The sequence below is a fragment of the Spermophilus citellus genome (assembly GCF_964194105.1).
Source record: "Spermophilus citellus genome assembly, chromosome: 16".
Lineage (NCBI taxonomy): Eukaryota > Metazoa > Chordata > Mammalia > Rodentia > Sciuridae > Spermophilus > Spermophilus citellus.
The window spans coordinates 10,671,280-10,696,417 of NC_138196.1; the positions used below are offsets into that span (position 1 = coordinate 10,671,280).

Below are 25,138 nucleotides of genomic sequence, written 5' to 3' on the forward strand. Positions count from 1 at the left end.
AATAGGTTTATGGGAGACACACACTTTATCACTACCTCAAGATGAGATTTTTACTTGATTATAGGAAGTGTATTAACTATTTAGAATTCTTCCTATATATATTTATTTTACTTAATGTCAAACAGCTGTAATTTCTTCCAGTGTTTAAATTTATACTTTTTAACAAACTTCATTTTTTTTAACTTTTCATTTTGAACAACAAATAGCAATTCATTCCCACTACTCTGGTCCCATTCTCTTGTCCTCTACGTCCCACCCACCCAGTTCAAATCTGAAAAAAAATAACATCTGACATCGGAATTGGTTTCTGTTAAGATTCCTAATATGTGGGTTTTGTCTCCTCATTGTTTTTTTTTTTCTTTTAATTATTTGTTGAAGAAATTATAGTTCTATAAAGTTTCCCACGTACCATATTACTTTTTCTCTAAAATAAAATATTTTTTCTTTAATTAGTTTTATTAAGGTATAACTTTTATACATTAAATTGTACTGATCTTAAGGGCATAGTTTGATGAGTTTTAATAAATCTATACATCTGTATAGCCAGCAACCCAATTAAAATAAAGAACTAAAGGGTCCCCAAAGTAGCCACAAGCCACAAATGGCTCTTGAGAGTTGAAATATGATTGTTCAGATTGAGATGTACTGAGTTTAAATTCATACCAGATTTCAAATAGGAAGAATGTAAAATATCTTAATTTTAATATTGATTACGTTAAAACATTTTTTTTAGTTATATTGGGGTAAATAAAATATGCTGTTAAAACTATTCCACCTGTTGCTTCTTTTTATTTATTAATAAAATTACAAATTAAAAATTACATGTGCAGTTCCCATTGTACCTCTATCAGACAGTCCCGATATAAAGTATTGCCATCATTCTGGAAAGTTTTCTCAAACCTCAGTCATTTTTCCTACTTCAACCCCATCAGGAGGCAACTACTGTGACCACAGTTCTGCTTATTTTTGAAACAATGAATGAAATTATAATAAACATAAATTTTGGGGAGAAATACGCTTCTTTTGGCATAATGTTGAGATATATCCATCCTGTGTGAATCGATAATTCATTCTTTTTTACCATAGACCACATTTTGTTGATTAAATCCATGTGTACTATTTAGCAGCTCTTCTGTCACTTATTCTCATTAAAACTTTTCATCTTTTAATCTTTTCATTGTATAAACACTTGTTCATCTGTGTTCCTACTTCATCTGTTAATCCCTTAGGAATGCAACAAAAGATTGCTTGAATTTTACTAATAGGTAGAGGCACACTCCCTCCTTGAAAGTTGGCTTTAACAAGTTAAAATATTAAGAAGAAAGATGGTGGAAGATTCTGATGAAAACAAACTTGAGTACTTTTATGTATTATAGTTTTAGATATTTTTTACTTAAATAATCCTTTTATGACTCTCTGACCCATGTAAGAGGTCAGGTAGGATTCAGATAAATGTACTAGTGTACTAGCATATGTCTGCTGAGTTATTTTAAAACAATGGAACTTCTTGAATGATTTATACAAGATAAGGAATTGGTTATATACAAGATAGGAATTGGTTATATACATTAGGTTTTTTTTTCCTCTTAACCTTGTGTAATGTGCTACAGTTAACTTTTTCATTTTATTACTTGCTTATATGGATTTATGCTCAAAACAAAAAAAATTAAAGAATACTATTAGAAAAAAAGGCTTGGAGGGATCCTTAGTTTTTCACCCATGTATTAATTAAGTAGTTTTTCCTGATTGAGATTTCTCACCATGGGTCTCCAAAATGAGTATCCTAGGGTATCTGGACTTCTTACTAACAGAAAGAGAAACAGATTCATTCTTATGGTTATTTATTTATTTATTTATTTATTTTAGATAGTTCCCTGCACTACTTATGGCGAGAGATTGTTACATCTGATGGTTTGAAACTCTTCTATAATCCCTACACAGGCTGGTAAGGCAAAATTTTATTTGTGTGCTTGATTTAAAAATAAATGTTAAACTAGCTTGGCATGGTGGCACACACCTGTAATCCCTGTGGCTCAGGAGCCTGAAGCAGGAAGATTGCAAGTTCAAAGACAGCTTCAGCAAAAGTGAGGTGCTAAACATCTCAGTGAGACACTTTTTCTAAATAAAATACAAAATAGGGCCCAGGATATGGCGCAGTGGCCAAGTGCCCCTGAGTTCAATCCATGGTACCTCCAAAAAATGAAAATAAAAATAATTAAATGTAAAACTATATGAAATAGTAACATATGTTCTCAGTTTTGGCAGTACCCAAAAGGTCTTATTAGACATTTTTATAGATAGGATATATGTAGAATAAATAGTACTTGTCATTTTTCAGTAAATGAATACAACATAATAGACATAAGGAACTTAGTTATCAAGATTTAAAGAGACATTTTTATTTTAATAAAAGTTATTTTGTTTACTATGGGCCAGTTTTTAGATTTGTCATGAGATATATCGATTTATAAGAGTTTTAGGAATCATTAACATAATTAGTCAGTAGATATTGCCCTTTATTTTTATTCACAGATTCATAAGGGTCACAAAAGGACATGTTTTCCTTTTAATTATAAAAGAAAAAATGATGAGTATTTACCAATACCACTTTTGTTTCTGTGAACTTATTTGTTAGCCCAGGCAGTTTTTATTACTATTATTATTTTTATTTATTTATTTACAGTTCTTCCATTTATGATCTATGAATTTGAATTGTTACATGCTCAAATACAGCTTCAATAAACTTAGGCTTTTATGCATCTCGCAGTTCTCATTAGGAACATTAATTAGGAAAGTGTAATTTTATATACATTACTATGATATATTTTGCTTGATTTTTTTTTTCTCTTTAGCATCATCCGTGAGTACCCACATTCTGGGCCACAGTTGCTTGGTGGAATCTTAGCAGATGAGATGGGTCTTGGAAAGACAGTGGAGGTTTTGGCTCTTATTCTGACGCATACTAGACAAGATGTCAAACAAGATGCTCTCACTCTTCCTGAGGTAGGAGGAGTACTGTAGTGCTTTGGAAAGTGAGGGACATATGTTCTCAAAAGGCATCATTTGTTGAACATATGCTTGGCACTCAAATCAACACTTTCTGTTCACTCTGTGGCTAATGATTTATATTAGTGGTTAGTTAACTTCAAGTGGGCACAGAGAATGGGATGTTTGTGACCTGGCAGGGTTTTCTCAAGTGATGTTGGCCAACTAGGAAGAGGATATGTGATCACTTACCAAGCATCCAAGCAGTTGGCAAGGAAACTACTACTGACTCCTTAAATATTTTGTTACTACTACAAAGATCCACATTAACATTAAATATCTTAAAATTGCTATTTTAAAAAGTTAATCAAATCTCAGATATGTAAATTTTAGATTTTAATAATTAGAACTTTGTTAAAAGATATAGGTAGCTTAGTAAATAGATTGTTAGATGAAATAAACTCTTAAGTCCTTGTCCCGAAATATGTACATATTTTTAAAAATAATGGCTAATTGTAGGTTCTGAAATAAAAAATAAGGTTTATATGTATGAATAGTGTATTTAGCCCTTTCTTTCGTAATTATTTTCAGCTGTTTTGCATTTTCTTAATGGAAGGAGTATTAATTTTAATAAACACTTCAGAATACTGGAAGCAAATATGTGACTACTGAATGTTGTTTGTATCAGGGAAAAGTGGTGAATTATTTCATCCCATCACATTGTTTTGGAGGAAAAGTAAAAACCATGGAAACCCAGAATATGGAATTTGAACCAAAAGAAAAAGTTCATTGCCCCCGTAAGTATGATATTTCTTAAAATGCCTTCTTAAAGTGATTTTCATAATAGTTCTTAGAGATATCTTGTAATTGTTATGAATAATTGTTTCTATAGTTGTTTATACATTGTATAAATGGGCTTAATTACAAGTCAGTATCTTAAGAAAAAATTTTAAAATATTAATTTGTTCGACTTGATCCAGGTAGTTCTTGCTTAGTCTCTTTTGCTTAAATTTCTTTAGCATACAATTTGAACCCAGCTTTGTTTATTCACAAGGATAGCTATATTAGGTTCTTGTTAGCAAATGAGTGTTTCCCTAACTAATGATAGCATATACTAAGTAATTATGAGAAAGTCAACACTTTCTGTTCTTTTATAATTTTGAATTGATTATTGTATTTTAAGACTAATAAATTAAACTTAGTAATTCTTCCCTACATTATTTCTGTTGCAGTGATTTTTTTCTTAGTATATTGAGATAAATTTTTTATTATATATTCTTCAGAGTATTACTGTATAGTAATAAATCTTTGATTTATATTTTTCTTAACACAGTCCTTAATGTAGCTGAACTGAGTTTTATTTCCCATTTCACTTTTATTTATTTTGACTGAGTTAGGATATTCTTTTGCATTTAGCTACGCGGGTAATGATCCTGGCAGCTGTGAAAGAAATGAATGGGAAAAAAGGAGTTTCAATCCTTTCCATCTACAAGTATGTCAGTTCTATATATAGATATGATGTTCAGCGAAACAGAAGTCTTCTGAAACGGATGCTGAAGTGTTTAATTTTTGAAGGTCTTGTGAAACAGATTAAAGGCCATGGTTTCTCTGGGACTTTTACATTGGGAAAGAATTACAAGGAAGAGGACATATGTGATAAAACAAAAAAACAGGTACCAGAGCATTTATTAAATACATATATGTCTGTGTGATGTCTTATAGAATAAGTTGACAAATCTCATCTTGACAATGACAAAGAAGCTCTCATAGTCTAAAGATTAAAAAAAAAAGCTAGTTAAAAAAAGTAGAAACTTGGTTTTGGTTATCATTAAATCTAGAGGAGAATTCTTAGCACATCGCAAGTACTCAAGTAGATGTGAATTATAAAATTGTTGATTAAACATAATACAGAGTTTTGGATCATTTCTCTCTTCTCATCATGCTGCTGTCATTGGTTAAAATGTTTGTGCATACTTTAAAAAATACTTATGATACCTAAAATTAACATATTACATTGTATACATTTCAAATCTTTTATATGAAATTCTCATTTCCACGTTATCATCTTATAATTTTTGCATTTGGTTATAAAGTTGATTTCATTGATCCAACAATTTCAATGTGATTTTAGGAAAACAGAGTATTTGCCAACAAATGAGTAAAAGACTAATGATAACAAGTCAAAATAAGCCATCGGCTTGGTTACTATAAAAGAAAAAGTAGGAAAAAAATTTGTTTCCTACAGTAGATAGTGTATAGTGTTATCCCCAAGTGGTATAGAAGACTGGAGTTAACTGCTTTTATCAGTCCTGCTGCCACCAGAAAAAAAAAAAAAGTCCTCTAGTTAATACCATTGATTCTGTGTTAAGTATCCTAACTCCTCTTTGATCTTAGCTTCCTCCAAGCAGTGTCAGAACTATCTTGTCACCTACCTGTTTGTCACACTCCCCATACCATGTATTATACACCCTTATAAGGCATTGCTATTGCATCATTTTTTCTTTACTATCCTGAGACCTGTTAAGACCAGGGACCAAATAATTGCAAGATGACACAGGCAGAAAATGGAAAGGTAGAAGGAATTTATTTTTTAATTTTAGTGTTTAGTAGATTAACTTACTTTTTTTAGAACTTGGTTCTTTTGTAATTGCCTGAGTTTGGATATGTACATTTTATCGACTTAAATATACACATATTATAAGAGATTAATATCAAAAAGTCATAGCTCTCTTTATTCTTCTGATCTTTATTCCTTGCAAATTGTACTGTACAGGAGTAGATCCTCCTCCTTGGTTCCCTGCAGACTACTGAAAAGTAGATTAGAAGCTATTTATCAGGAATGATTTCTCCTCAGGAAAAAAGACTAGCCACTGAATTTTTTTGTAAAGAATGTACATGAAGTTGTGAGTTTAATTTCAAAAATATAGCTGTGTTCAAATAAGGTAATTAAATTATATTTTATTCACAGACAGTAGGAAGTCCAAGGAAACTTCAGAAAGAATCCAGGAAATCAGGAAACAAGGACACAGATTCTGAATATTTGCCATCTAACACCTCTGATGATGATGATGATCCTTACTATTATTATTATAAAAGCAGGAAAAATCATACTAAATTGAGGAAAAAGCCTATTCCATCAAAAAAAGAAAAAAGTCAGCTTAACGTCAATCCTGATTCACAAAGTCACCGTCCAGCCTCTAGTGAATCTGGAATTACTGATATTACTATGTCTGAAAGTACATGTGTATCCGAAGTCAAGCAAGAACAAGAAACAGAGGACCATGCTCAATCTCTGAACCTTACTGATAATGAGATGCCACATTCTAATATTGTGATTCCCTATAATACCTCTGATTATCGCTTTGAGTGCATCTGTGGTGAACTTGATGAGGTAGACCGTAAACCTCGTGTGCAGTGCCTGAAATGCCACCTGTGGCAACATGCAAAATGTGTGAATTATGAAGAGAAGAATGTAAAGATTAAGCCGTTTTACTGCCGCCACTGCCTTGTTGCAATGGATCCAGTATCAACAAGGGCAACTCTGATCATTTCTCCAAGTTCCATCTGTCACCAGTGGGTGGAAGAGATAAACCGGCATGTGAGGTCATCATCTCTTCGAGTCTTGGTGAGGCAGTGTGGGCTAAAGAGGGATAGAAAGATGTAAACTTTTGTTCTTTGTAACAGTTTTTGTAATCTTTTTTTTTAAATTTATCCCTCAAATTAACTTATTGGTATATAATAGTGATATTAAATCAAAGCTTTAAAAGGAAACTGAAAATAAAATATAGAACAGGGGACTATCTTTCTGACCTAAGAATCTCCAGAGTCAGAAGCACTTTGAGAATGAAAATGTGAAAGCTTTTTAAAAATTTTTTGACCATATAAATGAAAAAGAGTTGGTTTAAGCATTTATACTTTCAGAGAGAAATACAACCCAGAGGCAGCATTATGTAATTGCAGCTATCTGTCTGATCTGTGACTTTTTAGCTCTGGAATCATTCTCTGAAGATTTTTTTACCTATGCAGAAAATATTTATTGAGCATCTATTATATGTCAAAAATTGTACTAAGTTCTGAAATGGTATGTCACAGACCTGATATGAAGATTAAATGATATGATAAAGTACAGACAAATAGTAAATAGTCATTTTGTTTACTAACAATAAGTACTCTTCTCTACCTTTGTTCTTTCCATGCAAATATTGTAGCTTTTTTATATTTCAGTCACTATCTAGGCATAGAAGAAAATACAGTAATAAAGAAAGCACAGTTTTTGCCATTGAGAAGCTCTGTTCTGTGTGGATAGGGAAAACTTTGGATTGAGTCTTACCTCTTTTAGTTTTGAGTAAACCACTTAATGTTTCTATGTGTGGCATGGGAGTAAGAACAACAACTAATGGAATTGTTATTGAAGTTTGAAGATAATGCTTAGCATAGTGTCTGAAACATTAAAGGCATTTTGTAAATAATAGCTCTTACTTTTTCATACCATTATGTTCTCACACAGCTCTTGTTTCCTGCTACCTACCTATCATGTTATTCCTTTTTCTTTTTCCACCTGCAAGAACTCCTAAATATTCTTCAAAGTATACCTCAAATTTTAATTTCTCTGAATTTAACTTCTCAGCCACAGAATAGTTATGTAGTATATATTATATTATATTTTAATATATATTATATAATATTATATAATAGAATAGCCACAGAATAGCACTGTGATGCTAACCCATTTACTTTTGTTATAGGTCCTTTTACATTGCTCATGTTATTTGTCTTCCACTACACTGAAATGTGTCCTTCTTTAGACAGGTATTCAAATCTGTCTCATAGCATGTATGATCTTTGGCAAATAGAAAGGGCTTGGTAAGGATATGAATAAATGAACATTTCATTTGTCTTCAAGTTTTTCTGCAATAACTGTGTTGGTGCTGATTGTTTCTTTAGGTATATCAAGGAGTGAAGAAACATGGCTTTTTACAAACTCATTTTTTGGCAGAGCAGGATATAGTTATCATTACCTATGATGTTCTTCGTTCAGAACTAAACTATGTTGATATCCCACATAGCAATAGTGAGGATGGGCGTCGCCTACGGAACCAGAAGCGCTATATGGCCATTCCCAGCCCCCTAGTAGCTGTGGAGTGGTGGAGGATTTGTCTTGATGAAGCCCAGATGGTTGAATGTCCTGCAGTAAAAGTAAGAGTCTGCAAAATCATTTGAGGACTGGGGAAGAAAGGGAAACGGAATTAGGTGTACTTAAAATTAAATCCTAATGTATAGTTAACCCACAGTATTGATATTAGTTGAGAGTTTTCTGTTAAACATCCTACATTTCTTTTTCTTATGTGCTAGAAACCTTTGGAATTATTTTAATACTCCATGAGTCATTGCTTTATATGAAAATATTCATAAATATTTGGATAAGATGTCAATCTGATGCAAATCAACTAAACTGTATTTAAGGACTTTTTAAAGAATTTCTCCTGACAGGAAAGTCTACCATACTGGTTCTGATAAGCCAAAGTTGACTTTGGCAGTTTGGTTTCACTTGTCAAGAGATCAGATATTTACAAAAATATTCTACTTCAGAGGTCAGAGTTTTGATTCCACCTTTATCATTTATCTTTATTTTGTCTGCTCCCTTTGACCAGTCTTTAACCTGAGCTGAATTTATGTATAATGTTCCCCTACCACAGAGGTTTACATTTGGAGTGTAGTGTAAGAGATGTATTAGTCTTAAGATTTTTTATTCTCTGCATACTTAAACTACCCCTGCAGTTTAGGGTGGCACCTGGCAACCTTCCATTCAAGACAACAACTGTATTGGAAGATGACCCATTGATGACATTCAACATTGAGCATGATAATTGTTAAATAAAAGCCAGTATGTCCCACCTGAAGTATAGCTTTACTATGTTCATGAGTTAATGTATGCCTGACTTCTGTGTTGTTCCTGTGACTTTTTTCCTTTCTTTTTCTTTCCTATTTCTCTCTCACCAGGCTGCAGAAATGGCCCAGCGTTTGAGTGGAATTAATCGGTGGTGCATCAGTGGCACTCCAGTGCAGAGAGGATTGGAGGGTAGTGTATATCACACATTTTACATATATTTGAAAACTGTTTTTGAGGGGGAAAATATTATCATGCCTAAGTTTTGTTAAAATCTATACTTTAAGTGAATGTGTATTTAGAGTTCACTCCTAATAGCTTCAAGCATATATCTTTCAAATAGAACTTGGGTTATTTTTCTGTTTTTAAAGAAATTGCTTTATTGCAACTATTGTACTTACATTACAAATATAGATACTGGTCTGAAGTGGGTTCCATAATGGTAGGTAGAAAATAGAAAGGATCTGACCAAAAAGAAAGCAGGGATAAAAATTAATTGCATTTGGCTGCCTTATTAAAATAGGAACCATAATGTTCATTGTCTGAATTCATAAGTAGTGAGATTAAAGTTATACTAATTGTAAAAGTTACAAAATACTAATAGCTTTATACTGCCATGGTATATTCATATACTATTATCCCCTCAACCATTCTTATGTTTCTTCCCTTCCACACACACATTGTAATCTCACTCCTGTTTGTTCATAGAAAACCACCACATTATTGAAGTCTTTATTCAAGTTGTGAATATTTAAATTTGAAATTTTAAGTAAATGTTATTTTATATAAGAAATTTCCTAAAAAGTTATCATTAAAATGTAGTAAAAATATAAAATTTAAATATACCTAGAGTCCAGTAATATTTATTCATTTTTGTTATGGTTTAGTGTTTTGATTTTGGTCTTCCCCAAAATCTCATGTGTGAAACTATGCAAAAAGGTTTAGAGGAAATGCTGGGGTTATAAGAGCCTTAACCCAGTCAGTGGATTAATCCCAGGATGGAATTAACTGAGAGGTAATTGAAAGCAGGTAGGAGGTGGCTAAAGGAGGTGGATCATTGTGGGAGTGCCTTTGGGGTATATATTTTGTATCTGGCAAACAGAGCCTCTCTATGCTTCCCGGTCATCATGTGACCTGCTTCCCTCTGCCACAGTCTTCCACCTATGGACTTAGACCTCTGAAACAGTGAGCCCTCAAATTAACCTTTCCTTCTCTAAAGTTGTTCTTGTCAGGGCTTTTAGTCACAGCAGCAAAAAGGCTGACTAAAACAAACTTATCTTTCTGAAAATTCAGGGTTTCATAAGTTGCATTTGATTTGAACTGTATAACTTTTTATTGTGCTAAAAAAACTTCTATTATTATGACCTGGAAAAAAAAGTGGGTTTTTTTTTTAGTATTTTGAATTTTATTGAGGTATAAATGACATAATAAAACTGCTTAAAATGTAAAATTTGGAAAGTTTTTGCTTACGTACATACCCATGACTCTCTTATTTCCACAATAAAATAATTATACCCAAAATATCCTCATGACCCAAGTCACCTAAAAAAAGCAGCTTTTTTGAAACTTTCTGGAATTTTGCTTGTCTTTCCTCTTTGCTTTCATACTCTATAGCTTCTTTAACTTGATATATTCTAAAAATCGTATTTTTTTTTTAGTCGTTATATTGAGATTGTTAGTTTGCCCGTGACTTACTATGTTATATCAGAGAGAGAGGAATAGAAAATTCTGCTCAACAGAACATAAACCCCAAAGACACATCCCTAAGAATCCACCTCCTCCAACCACTTCCTGCTTAGAGTAGTATTTGCACACTGATTGGGTTAAGGCTCTCTTAACCCAGTCATTCCACCTCTAAACCCTTTTGCATTGACTCACACATGAGCTTTTGGGGGACACCTTACATCTAATCATAACAAATGTCTTCAGATGTTGCCAAGTATCCCTTGGGGAGCAAAATTGCACCCTTTCACGTCTGTCTCAGTTGAAAACCTAAACTCATAGAGATAAATTATACTTAATGATCTATTAATTAGCAATAACTAAGAAATCTTAACAAATCTCAAATTGGCCACATATTGAACAAGGAAATGAAGGTAAAGTGTTTTCATTCCATAATTTGCCAGGCCTTTACTGTGTGGCTGATAGCCAGCTGAAATACTGTCAATCTACTTGCAAAGTCAAGTAGGCAAGAAAACTGCCTACACTTCAAAGCTTGGGAATATCTAAACCTAGGTTCACATCATGACTTATTAATTATATGTTTATAAACAAATTGATTAAACAGTCAAATCTTTATTGTCCTAATTTGTAAAATAATGTGTTTTCCATACAAATTATAATAAAGAATATAAAGCACTTAGTACGCAGTACCTGGCAGATGTTAAATATTCAGTGAATGATAGCTGCTTCCACTTTTGCTTTTGTTTTTATTTTTGACTTATGTAGTCATTTATTTATTTTAGTTTCTTTGAAACTGTTGACTTTTGAATAAGTTCTTTGTAGTGCATTTATCATTTCATTTAGTTTCTGTGACGTATCATGGTGAACATAAACAGGCAAAGTCTCCCATATTATTGAGCTTATACTTTAGATGGGAAGATATGTTTATTAAATACTTACACAAAAATTAAACTGTAATCAAGATAACTTTCACCAATGAGAAAATTACAAAATTCTAACTAACACAGGTTTTATAAAGAAGATATCATGTGCTAAGGATGCAGAAGGGAGTAACAACTGATCTGAGATCCAAAACATAAGCTAGGTTTAGAGGCAAAGGAAGAATTCTCTGTTGTAGAGGAACAGGAAGAAAAAATATATGAAGATCATAAGGTAGCAGGAGACCAAAAGAGGATCAATGTGGCTAGAATACAAACAGGGGGAAACATGTATTAAGATGCTGAGTAGGTGGGTATAGATGGAATGGTAGAAAACTTTGTAAGCCATAATAAAGAACTTTACTCATTTATTTTTCTTAAGAAAAGGAGGAGCTATTGAAAGAATTCAACACAGTGGTTTAGGGACTTTTGTGGCTAGTTTGTATTTCAAAAGAACACTAGTTGCAATGTGGAGAATGGTTTAGAAGACTGGCAGAATGAATATTAGGATGTCAGTTGATTGGCTATAATAAATAACCTAGACAAGTTATGCTAGCACTTTGGATTTAGACTAGGGTTGTTCTTAAGAAATAATGAGCAGTAGATAAGGAAAAAAACAAGACTTGATGATAGATAAGGAGATGCTGAGATTTCTGACGTGTAAATCCACAGATGGAGACAATATTTACTTCTGAATAATACTAGAAGAAAGGCATATTTGGGTAATAGATTGCAAATTTGATCGTGGCAAGTAGAATCCGAGACACTTTTTTAGACCACAAAGAAGGAGTAGCAACATCTCTAGCAATTAGAAAAATGTAAACCAAAACTACTCTAAGATTTCATCTCGTTTCAGTCAGAATGGCAGCTATTAAGAATACAAACAGCAATAAGTGTTGGTAAGGATGTGGGGAGAAAAGCACACTCATATATTGCTGGTGGGACTGCAAATTGGTACAACCAATATGGAAAGCAGTATGGTGATTTCTTGGAAAATTTGAAATGGAACCACAGTTTGACCCAGCTATCCTACTCCTCGGTCTATACCCAAAGGACTCAAAAATAATATACAGTAGTAAAGCAGCCACATCAACGTTTATAGCAGCACAATTCACAATAGCTAAATTGTGGAACCAACCCAGAGCCCTTCAGTAGATGAATGGGTAAATAAACTATGGTATATATACACAATGGAATATTACTCAGCATTAAAAAAGAATAAAATCATGACATTTGCAGCTAAATGGATGGAGTTGGAGGATATAATGCTAAGTGAAGTTAGCCAATCCCAAAAAACCAAATGCCAAATGTTTTCTATGATAGGAGGATGCTGATCCATAATGGGTATGGTGGGGGTGCATGGGAGGAATGGAGGAACTTTAGATAGGGAAAAGGGGGGGAAGGAGGGAAAGGGAGGTTGAACGGAGGTAGGAAAGACGGTGGAATGAGATGGACATCATTACCCCCAAGTACATGTGTGAAGACATGAATGGTGTGACTCTACTTTGTGTACAACCAGAGCCATGAAAAATTGTACTCTATATGTGTAGTCTGAATTGAAATGCATTCTGCTGTCATATATAACAAATTAGAATAAATAAGTAAAAAAGAAGGAGTAGCACATGGGTAATGGGATTGATTTGAGCTAAAATATAAATCTAGATTTCTGCATATAGACAGGTGATATATCAATTCTTTCAGATGTTACTCATTCCCAAAAACCATGAAAGTAACTTGATTCAACTTAAGTATTTGTTGTTTATCTTCAAAAAGATATTATAGGAAGGGTTATAGCATTTTTTTAAAGATAATTTTAATGTCCTTTGAAGAGAGTACATGCTCCTTGTTAAAAATATATGTATGTGCATGTATACATATATATGTGTGTATATATGTATCTATCTATCCATATTTATAAAACAGAACAGAAGCATAAAGCAAATTACACTCACTCATACTCTTCATTTGAAGACAAAACCACCTTTAGTATTTTCTATATAAATATTTTTATATTTGCACTCATTGATTGCATAATTTTTGTTAGTTCCCCTGCCACACACCTGATATTTTATCCTAAGCAGTTTTTATATGTTAAAATATTCATCACAAATAGATAAGTGGAAAACTGCTTATTAGGATATATTAAGTAGGGGAAAATACAATACAATATTGAATGTGCCCAGTCAGGAGATATATAAGAATGACCATGCACTAAAGCTCAGAATGGAAGGCTTGCTAGATCAGAAAAGAACAATAGTTGTTTTATGAGGGTACTATGGTTTATTTATTTTTCTTTATTTAACATTTTTATTCTATAGATGTTGCTATGAATTACTGAGTAAGTCTCATCTATATTTTTTATTATAGTCTTAGGCTTTTCTCTGAGATTAGGAGGAATTTTAGATAAGAGTATTCTCTATGTCACCTATGTGTTTTAATTCATAGAAAATACTTTGAGCTTTGTAATGTCTATGAGAGTACTTATTTAAAATAGTAACAAAGTATTTAAAAGTTATTCTTAGTGTGATTTTGGCTTTTTTCTTTTTAGATCTTTTTGGTTTAGTGGTCTTTCTTGGTATTGAACCTTACTGTGTCAAACACTGGTGGGTTCACCTCCTCTATCGTCCTTACTGCAAGAAGAATCCTCAGCTCCTCTACAGCTTTATTGCCAAGATACTGTGGAGGTCTGCAAAGAAAGATGTGATTGACCAAGTATGTTTTCATCAGTTAAGGGTATTAGTTAAAAAAAAATGGAGTTGGGATGAAAAGTTTAATTTTCAGGTAAAGTCTTTTTATTTTAACTCCTCATTACAGATCCAGATACCACCTCAGACCGAAGAAATACACTGGCTCCACTTTTCTCCAGTGGAAAGACATTTCTACCACCGTCAGCATGAAGTGTGCTGCCAGGATGCCTTGGTAAAACTCAGGAAGATTTCCGACTGGGCCCTAAAGCTCAGCAGCCTGGACAGAAGGACTGTCACCTCCATTCTGTATCCATTGCTGAGGCTCAGACAGGCCTGCTGCCATCCACAGGCTGTTCGTGGAGAGTTCTTGCCACTGCAAAAAAGGTTTTATTATCAATTTCCTTATCCTGTGGTTTATGAGATTGTAAAACAGACAATATTTAAGCAGTTACCACAGTTTTATTCAGGGACTTAAAATTGAGTTGTCAAGTTATTTTTAGTCATATAGTGGTTTTTCTCTGTATGAAGTCTTATTTTTGAATGAGAATCTAATAAAAATGATTTTATGTTTTTTAAAATTTATTTTAGAATTAGGACCATTGTTGGGATTTTTTTAGTTGTTGTTGTTTTTTTAATTGGAGTTCTTTTGGCAGTACTCCAGATTTAAAAGGCTTTTGTTTTAATTGTATTTCTTAGTTTCCCCACATCAGGGAATTACACTGCCATTGAATAGTTTCTTTATAATTGTGCTAGCTCTTTGATTTTTTTTCCTTCCAAAATCATTAAGGAATTTCTGTCCATAATACTCTGTCACCCCAGCAATATTTTTGCAAATCAGACTGTACTTCAGAAATGGCCTATTTTTAGCACTGGCATAAAAAAGAAACTCTTTTAGGTGTCATAGAGATATAAAGAGGATGAGATTTTGTTCTTGCCTTTAAGTAAATTATAGACAAATAGGGAAAGTATCAAAGATTATAGAATCTTCAATATAAGGCATATATGATAAATATCATAAAAAATACATACAAAGCCCTATGGAAACAATTTTATTGCATGGTGAAAATTCAATAGCTTTCTGGTGGAAGTGACATTTGACCTTATTCTTGAAGGATTTTTTTAAATTACATACTAAAAGATATAAGGAGATTAATTAATTTTAGAGATAGGGTGCCACTGAATTGCCTAGGGCCTTGCTAAGTTGCTGAGGCTGGCTTTCAACTCATGATCCTCCTGTCTCAGACTTCTGAGCCACTGGGATACAGATGTATGCCACGGCGCCTAGCATTCAAATATATCATATTCTATTTTGTATTTGAGGAATATTTTTCTAGTTCCTTTCTCCCTTGACTAAATAGGGAAAATTTTAAAGAATGATGGGATCAGATAGAAGAAAGTCTGCTTTTAGAGTACAAAATAATTAAATTAACAAGCTATAATGGTAAAATGGAGCTAAAGAGAAAAATGCTGTAATGGTATCATATAGACTCTTTGTAAGAGTCCTGTGATATTCATCTTGCATGATGTAACTCTCCCACTGAATTAATAGTTGGGATTTCATTTCTAGCTTTTAACAATCTGCCTTTTCTTTAAGCACGATGACAATGGAAGAGCTACTGACATCTTTGCAGAAGAAATGTGGAACCGAGTGTGAAGAAGCACTACGGCAACTAGTTTGTGCCCTCAATGGCTTAGCGGGCATCCACATTATTAAAGGTAGAAGGTGATTGCTTTGTTATTTCTGATTTTTCAGATACCTTCTGAGGAAGTTTAATTATAGCAGAACCCACCACCCCAAAAAAAATACACACTACTGATTGTAATTTAAATGTTCTCATTTAAGTTACAGAGAGCAGTTATGCAGGATGGTTCATAAATTTTAAACATTTACAAGTGTTTTGTCTGAACAATTCCACTTTTGCAAGTTTTTTCTTGTTTTTGTACAGAAATTCAGATATGAAAAAAGATATGGCAATAAGTTGATAATCTTAGTCTTTTATAGTGAACAATTAAAAACAATCAAAATGTCTAGAAATAGAAGACTGGTTAAATTTTGACACATTCATAGGAGTATTGTATATTGATTTTAAAATTTATAAATAAATTCAAAATTTATTTATAAATTTGTTTTTCCCATAAATATATGCCTGCAAGGAATGATGGTGGTATATAAAGTGTCAGATGTTTTGGATCTTAAATTCGTTCAGAAGGTGACCAATATGTGCGCATGCGCACACACTGACACAATGCATATAATAGAACTGCAGTGAGAAATAGACAAATACATAATTGTAGTTAAGGATTTCAGCATCTTTCTCTAAACGTTTACCAGAGTGTAGATAAAAAATAAGTACATAGACAAAACTGTTATTCAGTTGACCTAATGAAGACTTATTTAACACTTTACCCAACCAAAGAGTTGCACATATTCTTTTTGGGTATACATAGAATGCTTACCAAGGTCAGCCATTTTTGGGGCTGTAAAACAAGTAAATAAGCCAAGGATTCAAAATCTTTCGTGCATACTCTGTGACCACAGAGGAATTAAATTAGTTATCAGTAAGAGAAAAATAACTAGAAAGTCTTTAAATATTCGGAAACTAAATAACAACTTCTGAATAATCCTTAGAGTAAAGATAAATCAAAAGCTAGGCTAGGATGTATTTTGAAGTGAATGAAAATAAAATATCAAGGTTTGTGAGATGTAACAAATAAGTAATTAAATGGAAATTTGTAGCACTAAACGTTAAAAAAATTTATTCTTGTTATATATTGTTATAGTTCTATTTTTTATTAGTTATCAATCTTTTATGTTTCCTAATTTATAAATTAAACTTTACCATAGGTATATATGTATCATAAGTGTACAACATATATACATATACACATACATATATGTATACCATACGTGTGTGTGTGTAGTATTCTTAGGGCTCAGTTCTGTATGCCATTTCCACCCGGCACTAGAAGTGAGGGGCCAGGTGTCTTGGACTTATCACCAGCTGATGAATGGAGAACAACTTCAGCATAGTGTTAAAGTTTGTTTTAAGGTATTTCATGATTAATGTTAGTTCATTCAACTTTCCACCAGTAACCTTTTGTGTTAAATGTGAGGGTTCTCATACCCTAGTCTATTGAGTCACAGAGAAAATTTACCATTACTCTCATTTACCCAGTAAGAAATAAATCATGCAGAGAAATTTGTAATTTCTATAGAATACAGGTAATGTTCTAACCCTATTTGATTAGCCTGTCCTTAGTTATTAGTTCTTCTGCATAATGGAAACAGAGCTGTGAAAGTGTCTATTATTACCTTTATTTTTCTTTTGGTCCTAGGGATTTATCCCAGGGGCATTTTACCACTGAGCTACATCTCCTGCCTTTTTTTTTTTTGGAGACAGGGTCTCCCTAAGTTGCCTAGAGCCTCACTACTAAATTATTGAGGCTGGCCTCTAATTTGTGATCCTCCTGCCTCAGCCTTCCAAGCTGCTGCATGTGCCACCACACCTGGATAAATGTTTCTTGTTATCTTGCATTCTTGGGTAGAATTAGAAGGACTCTCCAAAGCTGTATAGAAACAGCTCTAGACAAGAATTGAAAAAGATGTGGCTTCTTATCTGCTGCAATTGTAATCTGTGAACTTGGGCATATTTTTCAAAATTTCTGAACCTTAGTTTACTCAGTAAAATATAGATAATATAGTAAAACATAAATAGTATGACCTACATTGCCTCTCTCAGAAAGTATTGTTCTCAACCCATTAAGTCCCATTGTCCAGATGTGGGACACCCCTAAAAACTTAAATTGAGCAACACATATTCCATTATGGTAACTTTTGAAGTAAATGATTTTAGAGTTATATTCTTTTGAGAAAAGTGATAGGTGAACGATTAGAGCATTCATATGTGTGAAATATAAAGGATCTATAACCTCTACAATATGACTTCCAACCTAATTGAAAGCACTTATGTTGATTTCATTGAGATATTTGCAGAATTAAAAACTTTGGACCTAATAGATTAACACATACACCTTCGTAGCAAATCTTCCTTCTTGGACATTGACTAGAAAATCTTAAATTTATCAAGTGATTGCAAGTTTGTATTTTCTCTAGTAATTCTTAATCATTATCATCATCAGTATTGCCAGCTCAATTGCTAATTTTGTCCTGTGGCTATTTGGTATTTCAGCCATCTATCTAAAATCATCTCTGCCTTAAAATTCATGGGGAAAGAGTAAATAAGGCAATTCATTATTTAAAAAGAATTGTTTTGAAAAACAATAAACTTTGCTTTACATCAACTTTGAAATAAATAGTCAAAAATAGGGAAAATATGTGTTATATCTAATACTAGCTTTTCCCAGTGCCAAGTTACCTGAATAATTATAATTAAAACTTTCAAATTTCATGACTATCACAGATGAGGAGTTATGTGTGCTCATCTTTGAAAATATATGAATAATCAATGTACTGTTTAAAATATTTTTAGATCATCAAAATCTCAAAATCTGGCATCACATCTGAGAAGTGATTGTTTTTCTACACGCAAATCATATTACACATTATATTTGCCAATTAATTAATACACACACACACACACATACACACACATATATATGCTATTTGATTCTTATAATTGCTCAATGATTAGAGTATTATCTTCATTTTACTTAAGAAAACATTCAGATAACCTTAGTTGCTTTCTCAACATTATAGTTAATCACTCACAGAGTGAGCCCTGGACTTTTTATTTCAAACCAAGCAATAATTTATTATTATGCTAACATCTCACCTTCCTTATAAAAAGAATATTTATAAATTTCAATATTATGCTGTCTATAGTAGGTTGAAACTCACAGCCAAATGTTTTTAAATGCAAATGATATAGTACTTACAGATTGTTACGGTAGTAAAAATAAATTTCAGCTTTCCCATCTTCATTTTAAAATTACTTTCCTTATTCTATGTTATTATAATTAAAAAACTTAGTGAATGAATTTCCTGTCTTTGCCTTTTTGCTTGGCTCCCTCTCAGATTTTATTATTGCCTTTCCCTGCTGTGAACTTAGGGCTATAAAAAGAAAAAAAAAAAAGGTTCTTCATCTGATCATTTCAAACAGTCAGGATTTAGCAAGATCAGTATGTAGTTGTATCCTGCTCCTCGAAATACAGTACTGTTGCTAGACAGAAATGACACTACTACTCCTTTCAGTTTTTACTGCATTCTCTCTGGAGTTCCTTGTTTTTCTTTGTATGAAATTATAACATATTAATGCTAATTATTAAGAGAAATCCCTATCAGAAAGTTCATTAACATAGGATATATCCATTGAATTTATTATGATAAACTGAATTATAACAAATTTTCTGCTTTTAGTTTGTATTACTTAATAGTATGTTGTAAACAATATCCTTTTTTAAAAGAGCATTTCATATTTAACTGACATGATTTAGACTTTTCTAATATAGAGATGTCAGCGAAGATTTCACTTTTTAAAATGTGAAAAAAATGTAAAATTAATTTCAAATTCTAGAAAGATTTGCGTGTATTATATGCAGTCATACATAGTAATATATAATGCATTTTCTTAGGTTCTCATTGACTATCGTATTTAACATCAGATGTTATTCCCATAATGTGCTTTCTACAAATATTTTTTAGAGAAAATGAACTTGACCAGTATGAAATCTTCTAGTGTGTTTACTAAGAAATGTTAGTGCCATCATGTGGCTATGAATATTTTCAAAATCAACTTAAATTTGTATAATATATTGAGTATGACATGTTATGTATGTTCTTCATAAAGAAAGTATATCATTTTAATAAACAAAAGGTATTATAGTGATAGTTCAAATTTAGCAGATTATATTATAATCTAGTCACTATACCTTCTTTAAAAAGTATAATTATGAAGAAAGAATTATGAAGGAAGAATACCATAAATGATATTATCAATACTAATTGAATCTGTATACCCATTGACTCTTAAAAAATAAAAAAATTAAAATTAAAACCTCACTGAAAGAATGATTACTCCTACACTATATGACTTTACTATTATAAAAATAGTCTTGCTCATTGAAGGGAATAGAAATTGGTAGACTCTGCAGTACTATGAAAATAATGTTTTGGAAAGCTTTATGTTAAGTAACTGCTAGAACTAGATATAAAGCAATAGCTTAAAAGCAAATGTTTTGCTTAGCACTTTGTATGTATATAATACTCTGAACTATTCACTTAAAACTTGTTAAAATGATAAACTTTATATTAACAATGTATATTTTACAACAATTAAAACATATTTATCAGCTTTAACAACAACAAAAAAAAGAGAACCAACTAAAAAAAATCATTGAAGTATATATATCTCTATAGGAAGCTTGTGGCTAGCCTATGTTCATATATGAATACATGACCAGTGTAACTCCACATCATGTACAACCACAGAATGGGAAGTTATACTCCATGTATATATATGTAATATGTCAAAATACTCTCTATTGTCAAAAAAAAGAACAAAAACAAAAAATCTTTTTTAAAAAGCCTAAGTCAGAAAAAAAAAGAAAAGCTTGTGGCTATGAAGACATCCTAAATATATGATATACATAAAAATAGTTCAAAGTTTTAGGCAAAAAATGCTAGTATATGTCATAATCAGGGGAAAAAACATTCTTGGCAAACAACTGGAACAGGTGGAGAGATTCCACCTTTTTTTCTACTTTATCATTTTGCCACTTAGATTTTTATTTTAATTGTATTTAGTTCACCAATTCTAAATCCCCAAGCAGCAAATAAGTTATATTTTTTTATTCAAGCTACCAGAAATGTTTTATCTTTCCTTTTAATGTCAACAGTTTTTCTGTAAAGAGCCAGACTGTGAATATTGTAGGCTTTGAGAACTCAGCTTTACTATTATAGTGCAAAAGCAGCCTTGGACAGTACGTGAGTGAGTATAGTGGGGTCCAATAAAACTTTATTCATGGACCCTGAAATTTAATTGCACTTAATTTTCATACATCACAAAATATTAACAATTTGATTTTTTTTTAAACTGCTTAAAACAGCTCAGTGGTAGAGTAACTGCCTAGTATGCACAGGATTTGATCTCCTCATCGTAAAATATTTTTTAAAAATTGAAGTGTAAAAATTATTGTTACCTAATAGATCCTATAAAAATACAGAAGGTTAAATATAACCATGGACTGTATTTTACCATCCTATCCTTCTATAGATACTTTTTGAATTTCATTATTTGAATGAGCTGCTGATTATAAACAAAAGAAAGCTAACATATATGTCAGACTTAAGTGACCAAAATTGGAAAGATTTTTAAGTTTAATTGCAGATTATTTTGACCTAATACTGAAAACAACAGTATCGAGAGGAGGATAGTTTTTCCTGAAAATTATGTGTGGATTGATCATAGTATTTGATATATTTGTTTATAAATGCATTATTACTAGAAATTTGTCCTCAATTTCAAATCATATTGACTTTTAATTGGCATCCCTAACTTAAGAAGAAGAATATTATTTGTTTAAATTAAATGTTAATCCAGAGTTTGTTTATCAGTGTAATTTTTAAAAACATTGTGAATACATTTGTTTTTCTTTCTTTTTTAATACTGGGACTATCATTCATTGCCAGTTTCCTTTAGTTAAAAAAAATGTGTTATAGGACTGTTATGTGGCTTAGTGGGAAAGCACTTGCCTAGCATGCTCAAGGCTCTGGGTTCAATCCCCAGAACACACACACAAAATTATAATTATTAAACTATATATTTTAAAATAGATGTTTTTAGATGATAGATAACCAGATGACACTGGGAATTAAGTATGTGACTTTGTTGTTTTAAATATATTTTAATTCTTTAGGTGAGTATGCCTTGGCAGCAGAACTATACAGAGAAGTGTTGCGTTCGTCCGAGGAACACAAAGGAAAACTCAAAACAGATTCACTCCAAGTGAGTAAAATTAAAGGTTTCAAACATATATTCTATTTATTTATTATACAGATTAAGTTTCTGAATGTTTTAAGTCATAATCATTATAGATGAAGCTCACAATTCATTTCATTTAATGAGCACCAAGGTGATTTCTGTTTATATGAAAGCTTGAGAATCACTACTATGCCATCTGCTTGGGCCAATTTTTGACTGAAATCTGACTGAAAAATCTATAACTTCTATCAGAAAAATAGCTCAAATTATAAATCTGAGTAGGTCAGATTTATCATTTTCACATATCAGCATCAACATATTTATTCACAGGCTCTTGTGAATAAAAAAGAAAGAAAAGGAGTTACACTCCTCAGTGGAACTGACAATATTAAAAACTTATCCAGTAATCTTTTAATTTTTCGAGGCCTTTTAGGGGGATTTGGAATTTCAGTTATTACATTCATTTCTCTTTATTGGTTCTGTCCAGTGAATCTTAGACAAGTTTATCTAGTTAACTGGGAAATAAAAACCTCTTTTATTAATCATGGCAAATTTGGGCTTGAGTCCTAGGCATATTGACTTCTTTGTCATACAGAATAAAGACCTTGGGACTTACGTGTTCACATTCCATGCACTGAGAGGCATTTGGAGAAATGTGTGGAGTATAGGGGGGAAAGAAAAAATTAAAGTCTACTTATATTCCACATGGATAAGATTACAGAAAGCAGGACCTGGGCCTTGAGAATGTGTGTTTACCTCTTGAGAGAAAGAGAAAATATAAAGATATTCTCCTCTTGAATAAAGAAAATAAAAGTAGGGCTGGGATTGTGGCTCAGTGGCAGAGCACTTGCCTAGCATATGTGAGTCACTGGGTTCGATTCTCAGCACCACGAATCAATAAATAAAATAAAGGTCGATTGACAACTAAAAAGTATATATATAAAAAAATTTAAAAATAAAAGTAAAGAGTGAGGAAGAAGTTAACAAAAATTTGTACCATCACCTATAATCTGAGCCAGACAGAATGAACCTTTTTAAAGTCTCCAATTACCAGCACCAAATCAGTTTTCCTTTAGCTATCATCCCAAGTGAAATGAGAACTTAGCAGCTAGAAGCTGCCTTCACTTTTATTTCTTCTCAGAGCCTTTGTCTAACTAGACCTAGACTCCATATAATCATGGGAAGTGTATAACATATAATGTAGTTTTCTTCTTATCTTTGTAACATCTTCACTTCCAGCTCTTCTCCTTTTTAGCCCTTAAGCTCAACATGTACAGGTCACAACCCTGTTTTCTTATGTGTTTCATTATCCTTATTTTTATCATACTATAATTGCAAGACTCATTCAGAATGATTTTTCAGGAGAAAAGGAACCAAGTTAGTACAGTTGACTTTTTTATTCTCCTGAACATTTTACACTTCCATGTATAGACAAATGCATGTATAATAGGAAAAAAAAATACTTGCAATACATATTCTACTAAATGTATAGCTATACTGCATGAAACTTTTTTTTTTTTGGTACCAGGAATTAAATCCAGGGGTGGGGGGAGTTTAACCACTGAGCCATTTCCCAGCCCTTTTTAAAATTTTATTTAGATACAGGGTCTCACTAAATTGCTTAGGGCCTCACTAAGTTGCTGAGGCTGGCTTTGAACTTGTGATCCTCTTGCCTCAGCCTCAGGCATATGCCACTTCACCCAGCTGAGACTTTTTTTAATTAAATAAAATTAATGACATTATTATTTAAGACTGATGGAATTTTTCTCAGAAAAAAAAATTGTACTCAGATTGTTTTTAGAAGGAAAGTAGATGATGTGATCTTAATGTGGTATTAGTACCTGTTTACCATATAAATAGTAGGTCCACTGCATTATGTGTTGTTGTGTGTTTATAGAGACTTCATGCTACCCATAACTTGATGGAATTGTTGGTAGCTAAGCACCCAGGAATACCTCCTACCTTACGAGATGGAAGGCTTGAAGAAGAGGTAATTGGTATTTTGAGTTTTTTTTTTCTTCAAACTTTCTGCTCTATCTGGTTGATACTCCTAGGGCATGCAACATTTAAATAAATGAAATCATTTTTCCTTTGCTTCAGTGTTAAAAATTTTATGACAGTAACTGCATGTGGCAGAGAATGGCAAAATTTCAAATTATTTTTCTTCTCTGCTTTATCTGCTTGCAGATTATGTAACAAGGTAACTTTCTTACAAGCTTGTCATAGAAAGAACATTGACAAAAAATAAAGAACACTTGATCTCATGACATCTACAGTATAGTATACATAAAAACTTTTGTTCTTTCTCTACTTTGTATATTATCGTTTTTTTTTTATTTTTTTACTTGTAATTTTTTAATTTATTTTAATTAGTTATACATGAAAGTAGAATGCATTTATGGACTTTGATCTATCATACATAAATCGGGTATAATTTCTCATTTTTCTGACTGTTCATGTTGTAAAATCACTGTGGTCATGCACATGTAAGGTAATAGTGTCTGTTTCATTCTACTAACCTTCCTATTCTCATATTCCCTTTCCTTCCTTCACTCCCCTCTACCTAAAGTAACTCTATTCTTCCCTACCATCCTCACTCCTGTATTGTGAATTAGTATCTGCATATGGTTTTTTTTTCTGATTGGCTCTTTTCACTTAGTATGATATTCTCCAACACTATCCATTTACTGGCAAATGCCATGATTTCATTCACACACACACACACACACACACACACACACACACACACACAAATATATATGAATATTACGTTTTCTTTATCCATTCATCTATTGAAGGGCATCTAGGTTGGTTCCATAGTTTAGCTATTGTGAACTGAGCTGCTATAAACACTTGGCATAGCCACATCACTATAGTATGCTAATTCTAAGTTCTTTGGGTATAAGCCAAGAAGTTAGATAACTGAGTCAAATGGTGGTTCCATTCCAGGTTTTCTGAGGAATCTCCATACTGCTTTGCAGAGTGTAGTTGCATCAATTTGCAGTCCCATCAGCAATGTATGAATGTATATTTTTCCCC

General features: G+C 32.3%; 1 protein-coding gene across 6 annotated transcripts in view; it reads left to right on the forward strand.

Moving 5' to 3' along the window:
• LOC308634927 (E3 ubiquitin-protein ligase SHPRH-like) overlaps positions 1 to 25,138 on the forward strand; it is a 59,775-nt gene that overhangs the window by 15,008 nt on the left and 19,629 nt on the right. For all 6 annotated transcript variants that reach the window (XR_014019114.1, XM_081269123.1, XM_081269122.1 and 3 more), the window contains 12 exons: positions 1,871 to 1,945; positions 2,853 to 3,003; positions 3,674 to 3,782; positions 4,402 to 4,658; positions 5,954 to 6,610; positions 7,930 to 8,181; positions 8,986 to 9,064; positions 14,021 to 14,184; positions 14,287 to 14,543; positions 15,754 to 15,875; positions 22,035 to 22,123; positions 23,997 to 24,089. Coding sequence is in view for 5 of the 6 variants with exons in the window: in XM_081269123.1 (XP_081125249.1) it covers positions 1,871 to 1,945; positions 2,853 to 3,003; positions 3,674 to 3,782; positions 4,402 to 4,658; positions 5,954 to 6,610; positions 7,930 to 8,181; positions 8,986 to 9,064; positions 14,021 to 14,184; positions 14,287 to 14,543; positions 15,754 to 15,875; positions 22,035 to 22,123; positions 23,997 to 24,089 (2,305 nt within the window). In the remaining variant the exon portion in view is untranslated. The remainder of the gene's footprint in view (positions 1 to 1,870; positions 1,946 to 2,852; positions 3,004 to 3,673; positions 3,783 to 4,401; positions 4,659 to 5,953; positions 6,611 to 7,929; positions 8,182 to 8,985; positions 9,065 to 14,020; positions 14,185 to 14,286; positions 14,544 to 15,753; positions 15,876 to 22,034; positions 22,124 to 23,996; positions 24,090 to 25,138) is intronic.